This window comes from Botryllus schlosseri, chromosome 11 (assembly GCF_051294905.1).
Source record: "Botryllus schlosseri isolate E-star chromosome 11, Bs_hap1, whole genome shotgun sequence".
Lineage (NCBI taxonomy): Eukaryota > Metazoa > Chordata > Ascidiacea > Stolidobranchia > Styelidae > Botryllus > Botryllus schlosseri.
In genome coordinates, this window is record NC_137246.1 from 25,473,383 (window position 1) to 25,480,682 (window position 7,300).

A 7,300-nucleotide genomic window follows, 5' to 3' on the forward strand; every position below is an offset into this window, starting at 1 on the left:
TACTTTTTTTTTGTAGACACCGGCGTTCGGCATTATCTGTATAAATTTCCCATTTCTATGACTCTTATTCTAACTTGAGCAAAGTGTGCACTTTTTCTAATCTAAAAATATGGTAACCCGATCTAATTCATTACTTTACATTACCGGCGCCCGAAATGAACTGTGCATCAGCAAACTGTTAAAAGTGCAGAAACATTAAAATATGATTTTTACACAAAACAAAAGCATAATGATTATATATTGGAATTCAGTGTGATGCCAGCTCAGAAATGCGAGGCTTCACCTTGGAAAGTGTTATCTTATTGTTAGGTCGAAACCCAACGGCATTATGCCAATTGCTTGATTACAAATTAGGTTATAAATACTGGATATGGATTTGGCATTTCAGAAGAATGGGGTTTCGATTTCGGACCCCAACTTACCCCTCACACGCCACTACACACGACGTACCAACATAGCAGTCTTGATTCGGCTACTGACGTGCCTAACTACCTGCACCAACGATGGCCAAGATTGGCGTGTCATCATAAATCACATGCATGAGAAGAGTGTGTGTGTTGTGACCTGCAGGTAGCCCCTGCGACTGCCTCTGGAAACCCCTGGGGTTCCATGCAACACCGGTTAAAAACCACTGTTATAATGTCCCCAAAGCAAGCGCGACAATGCCCCTGAAATCCGAGCCAAAATCCTGCCACCATCAAATTCGCAGTTAAAATGCAGATTGCACAAATGCACATTGCAAATACACAGCCTATCGAGAATGTGGTCAGAATTAATTTCGTATTTTCCGTTGAACGCACAATATTGGCCAGATATCTCCCTGGGGCAAAAAGCCGAGTAGCTAAAGCCCCATTCCCCCTAGTACCTACCTACCTGCAATATTGGCATATCGTATCATTTCGACTTGATTTATCTCTTTGCCGTCTCTTGGATGAAAATGATGAAATTAAAGGTTATATCATGGCATGTTCGTCTATTCATTTCATTAATTCACTCATTCACAGTCGGTAAGAAAACACCGAGGTAATATAAATCGCAGATTACTTAGGTATTGGATACGTCATTCCCACGCTCTATTTACTATTATGAAGTAACATAGCGATTCAATGTGCCTATAAAGAAGAGCTCGTAATTTCATGAATATGAATGATGAATCATAGATTGCCATAAAAGCATGTGCAATTGTGCATTTTGCGATGAGAAAGCTCATGAAACTGTAGATGACCCCGCTCTTGTACCATTTTGCCAATGCAATCTCTCGTTCTGTCATTTATTGGATTATTATTGTGTTGTGACGCGTCATCATCTTTTCTTTTTCATTTTTCAACAATGATAATAATGAAAATCGTATAGAAAGATTTCGTTGTTGCTGGAACGAGAACCAACAATACGGCAGACCATAAATAAACTACCGAATCTCGTGTTTTCTCTGCGCAAGACATACAACGTGACACACATGACTAAATTCGTCGCAATGACCAGTGAACATGAACAAACAACACGATGTTGAAACGAATAAAACGGTCCACGACTAGAGCAACACTTTGCCTACTGGTTTGTGGTATACCAAAGCCTTGTATGCGTCCTTCGCCAAGAGATGACCAAGGTATAGTCACTGGTAATACTTAGTATAAAAGACCTCCACATGTAGTTGATGACAAGATCACGATACAACTGCTGCAGAGACTTTATTAAGTGTCCGCCCGAAGCGGCCAGATACAAAAGAGAGAAATACATCACGAGATATCACTATACTATAACTGTCATAGAGGGCAATATAGAGCACGGTTGCTACACGTCATAGTACCACTGGCGGCTCGTCCCCTAGCCTAGGGCATTGTCCCACCTGTAATTCTTTATTTAAATTGGAGGTAATTAAGGCGATAAAGACTGTATCACGTCATAGTCAATTATTTCCATTTATAGAAATGTATGGATGTTTCTATTACGCCTAGATATTGTCGCCATTCCATCCTGAATTCATCAAGTTCTCATTAGAAATTCAATAGCCAAATCGCCATTTGACTTAGCAGTTCGGCTGCTGCATCATCACACAATCTAACGCGCAACACTTAGTTTCGAACGGGAAAAATCGACTTCTCCAGTCGCTAAAACTCGATAGAAAAGCTATCATGGTGATAACGATGTAACAGTCAGCTAAAAAATTGCCTAACTCGTCGATGCCATTGCGGAAATAAGATGTGAACATACTGAAACAAAAAAATGTAAATATTGAGACTAGTGCGGGGAAAGCTGCTCTGTATATTGCTTTTTTGGTGTTGTCTGTCGATATATTGCTAGCATCCACGCATTTCTTGTGTTTTACCAGTGGTATGATGAACAAGAGTGAGAGCATGGAAACAATCACACCGTTCAGTACCATGCCAATAGGCCATTTGTAGGCGTCGTAAACGCCCAAGTCTCTGAACTCGCAGCCATTAACTGATCTCGCGAAATTGGAAGTGGTAGTATAGGATATTAAGTTGAAAACGACGGCAGCGAATGTGAGAACGATGCTGGCCACACTCAAGATCCGGCTAAATGCATTTGTCAAAGTAGCCAATGCAGGCTGTTGATATAATATTCTTTGGCGATACCACAGGAAAATATACATAGTCGATAAGCAGATAATAGCTAGAATGATACGAACTAATTTCAAACCAGAACAATTGAGTTCGCTGCCTCTACCCCAAATCCCATCCAAACCGAGGAATAGACGAATTGAGCAAAAAATACCGTTTAGCAATATCATCACATTTGACGGATTATATGTTTTGCTACTTTTTGAGTCATGATATCTTCGACGCTTAATTATATACACGACAATGACGATAACAAGATATATGCTCCATGCCAGCATCAACCACGTCATTATTTCCGTAGCCAGCCATTGCTTGTAAAGAGATTCATTAAACTTGACTGCGGATGACACCTCTGGATACACCGTTAAGGATATATTGTGATATGCAGTAGCACCACGTTCCATTGATGGTCGAGCCAATGTGGCGTGATAGTTGGGTAATCGCAGCTATCCGGGTGAATTTAAGAATGAGTGCGTGCTAGTCTCCGTGACTCGATTTTGATTCTTCCTAGAAATAAGCAACAGAATCGTCGTTGATACGCAATGCTGCGTGAAATGTGGAAACGTCGTCTTCGGTGGCAATCATATATCTAAAACAAGACAAGACGTGTTCACCAAAATCTATCTCAAATCCGCTCTCTTTATTCAAGGGAATCCTGATTGCCGTCCGATATAGAATCTCGTACTATGAATGCAAATGGCAAAAGTTACGCACTATAAGGCCTATATATTATTAATAGTCCTAAATTCTCATCTATGCAGGGGTACGTAGCAGATCAACTAGGGATTTCTGTTATGTAACGTCGATAGACCATCGGATATCCACGATGAATGCGATTATCATTTAGGTTTAAATTCCCATTGGAGTTAGGGTTACCGTATTTTGTGGCTCCAGTTCCTGATACTTTTAGCGCCTACTAGCGGGTATTAAAATGACGTGTGAATATATTGTCTGTCAATATGACGTCACACCATCAAAGCCTTGCCTATCGACTGTATACTGCAGAAGGGTGTCAAACTATAAGGTTACCATATTTTCGAATCGGTGAAGGGGGATACTTTTATCAAATCATTAAAGTTAAGAAGTTATTTTTCCGAAATGGAACACAGCTGATTGTGAAATATTTAATGGAATTCTTGTTGTGAACAATTGAACATACTTGACTTGTGCTGTCTTAAGGGATTATGGAAGTATTTCTTACTAAGAATATAAGCATTTGTTGACAATACGTTTGATAATATAAGCATTTTTGAATCTACTCAACATTGCGTCGCGGGCCGGATAAAATCGTCTGGTGGGCGGGTCGGCTGCGGGCCGCGGGCCGGATGTTTGACACCCCTGGTATACACGAGTGGATCATACAGGTTCTGAATTGGGCCATCTCTAATATGATCTATGGTGATTGCTGTATTGTCTTCTCATTTGATCTGCAACAGAATTATTCACGGGCTGGATCAAATCGTATGTCGGGCCGGATACTGCCCGACGGTCGTGTATTTGACAGCCCAGCTATAATGTTAGGTTGGTGCATTTATGTGGCTGTGTGTTGTAACCAGGACGGAAACAACGTTTTTCAGCCCTATCGCGCCACAAACACACTGATCTTCGGCTCGCCATAGGGTAATCGATGCAACTTCTGGGGGACAACAACTTTATGTATATGGTTCTTAAATTTTGTGAATTAATTCTGTCAATAATATTATTTCTTCCTTATATTACTAAAACTTTTGATCCTTTCTCCGCCCAAGTGTTACGAGTAAGCCGTAGAGCTGGTGGGGAATGATGACTTCGAAAATTCAGGGGCGTAATTGTATACGTACGTGCACCGTTAAGTCATGTTCATATCACACGTGTAGGCTAAGACTACTCATGAGCAAAATTGACGGTCTGCACAAGCAGGTTCCACATTTGGTGGTTTCCAACCTTTTATGGTCGTGACGTGACTCCATTCCCAATTTGAAAATGTTCCGTGGCCCAGCTCAAAATCTGATAAACTGATTACTAAAAAGGGTCAGCACCTTTGCCCAGACTTACTCACGGCCTATTTAGAAGCTGATTGAATTCAACATCTTCCCGATCCCCATGTCCCCAGAATGAATACAAGCAATCGAGCCCCAGGTTTATAAGCGCTGTCCTTGAATAAAGCATTCAAACGGCCTTAACCGACTCCATCAATATACCAATGTATCATAATTGCGATTGGACTGATTCAGTAAATGATAGTGTATTTATATTTATTTTAATTCCATCTTTTGCGAGGACGGTGGGCGCCATATTGCACTCAATACTAGCGACATTAACTCGCTCGCAGCGCGAAGAAAAATTTCAAGTAGCATACATATGCTTAAAAATAATATTGTTCATGTTGATTTACGAAAAAAATAGCCTACTTCAAGCCGGATTCCAGACATGTCTGAGAAATTCCGGACGTATATAGCAACGCTAATTGTTAGAAATACCTTGTTGTAGTCGGTCCTTTTTTAACACCACGTTCTAAACACAGCACTGTCAGTCCTGATTCATCACGTGACTTGAACCGCGAGACTTCAATGAGACATGCAAAGATGCAACGGACATTGGTCATTGACCGTTGGTCAATAGAGTTCCTAAACTTGGGATAAGCCGGGCTGCCTCCTCTAGCGAAACTGGCGTGTACATCTGTATGAAATGACCTTTATGTATTGCATTCTTCAGCATTCTTCTACGCAACGAGAATTCGGATTTCACTTGCGACGACTGGCTCATGAACATCGTGACCAATGATTGCAAGTCTTTATTAGGTATAAAACAACTGTAACCTATTCATAGCAAGTTTCCTGGATGGAAATATAGTGAATTCACCGAATAAAAAATGATTGTGAGTCAGTGGGACGAAACCAGACCAAATATGCTCGCCAAAGAGTGATAGTATACTAATGCACATATAACATTAATCGTATGCTTTTATATTTTCATCCGCCTGAGACAAACAATGTGCAAGGCGATACAAATGACACAATGCGATGCTATGAACAGATAGGAGGATGTAAACGACCGAGTACTGTCTCTCAATCTAACATACACCTCGACCTAGTGCCAGGTGTACACAGCATCTGTTCGATATCGAACGGGAAAAATCGACTTCTCCAGTCGCTAAAACTCGATAGAAAAGCTATCATGGTGGTAACGATGTAACAGTCAGCTAAAAAATTGCCTAACTCGTCGACGCCATTGCGATAATACGATAGAAACATACCAAAACAAACAAATGTGAATATTGAGACTAGTGCGGGGACAGCTGCTCTGTATATTGCTTTTTTGGTGTTATCAGTCGATATATTGCTTGCATCCACGCATTCCTTGTGTTTTACAAGTGGTATGATGAACAAGAATGAGAGCATGGAAACAATCACACCGTTCAGTACCATGCCAATAGGCCATTTGTAGACGTCGTAAAGACCCAAGTCTCTGAACATACAGCCATTAATTGATCTCGCGAAATTGGAAGTGGTAGTATAGGATATTAAGTTGAAAACAACGGCAGCGAATGTGAGAACAATGCTGGCCACACTCAAGATCCGGCTAAATGCATTTGTCAAAGTAGTCAATGCAGGCTGTTGATATAATATCCTTTGGCGATACCACAGGAAAATATACATAATCGATAAGCAGATAACAGCTAGAATGATACGAACTAATTTTAAACCAGTACAATTGAGTTCGCTTCCTCTACCCCAAATCCCATCCAAACCGAGGAATAGACGAATTGAGCAAAAAATACCGCTCAGCAATATCATCAGATTTGACGGATTATATGCTATGTTACTTTTTGAGTCATGATATCTCCGACGCTTAATTATATACACGACAATGGCGATAACAAGATATATGCTCCATGCCAACATCAACCACGTCATTATTTCCGTAGCCAGCCATTGCTTGTAAAGAGATTCGCTAAACTTGACTGTAGATGACACCTCTGAATACACCGTTACGGATATATTGTGATATCCAGTAGCACCACGTTCCATTGATGGTCCAGCCAATGTGGCGTGATAGTTGGGTAGTCGCAGCTATCCGGGTGAATTTAAGAATGAGTGTGTGCTAATTTCCGTGACAGTTCTACTGCTCACTGACTCGATTTTGAGTCTTCGGAGAAATAAGCAACAGAATCGTCGTTGATACGCAATACTGCGTGAAATGTGGAAACGTCGTCTTCGGTGGCAATCGCTATCATATATCTAAAACAAGACAATATGTATTCACTACAACCTATCTTAAATGCGCTCCCTTTATTCAAGGGAATCCTAATTGCCGTCTGGTACAGAATCTTGTACTATGAATGCAAATGGGGAAAGTTACGCACTATAAGGCCTATATATATTATTGATAATCCTAAATCCTCATCTATGCAGCGGTACATAGCAGATCTACTCGGGATCTCTGTTATGTAACGTCGATGGAGCATCGGAGATCCGCAATGAATGCAATTATCATTTAGGTTTAAATTCCCATTGGAGTTATGGTTACCATATTTTTGTGGCTCCAGTTCCTGACACTCTTTAGCGCCTACTCGCGGGTTTTAAAATGACGTATGAATATACTGTCTGTCAATATGACGTCACACTGTCAAAGCTTTGCCTATCGACTGTATACTGCAGAAGGGTGTCAAGCTATAGGGTTACCATGTTTTGGAACCGGTGAAGGAGGACACTTTTATCAAATCATTAAAGTTAGGA

The 7,300-nt window shown here is 40.8% G+C and overlaps 1 protein-coding gene and 1 long non-coding RNA gene across 2 annotated transcripts; both read right to left on the minus strand.

Moving 5' to 3' along the window:
• Window positions 1-2,546: 2,546 nt before the first annotated feature.
• Window positions 2,547-5,229, minus strand: LOC145450629 (uncharacterized). Its single transcript, XR_013918546.1, has 2 exons — window positions 5,042-5,229; window positions 2,547-3,171 (listed from the first exon to the last, which is right to left on the minus strand). It is a non-coding gene; the product is annotated as an uncharacterized LOC145450629 (long non-coding RNA).
• A 165-nt stretch (window positions 5,230-5,394) lies between these two features.
• Window positions 5,395-6,735, minus strand: LOC145450628 (uncharacterized). Its single transcript, XM_080329135.1, has one exon. It carries the CDS (start codon window positions 6,590-6,592, stop codon window positions 5,630-5,632), a length of 963 nt encoding a protein of 320 aa, XP_080185261.1. The 5' UTR covers window positions 6,593-6,735; the 3' UTR covers window positions 5,395-5,629.
• Between the last annotated feature and the right edge of the window lie 565 nt (window positions 6,736-7,300).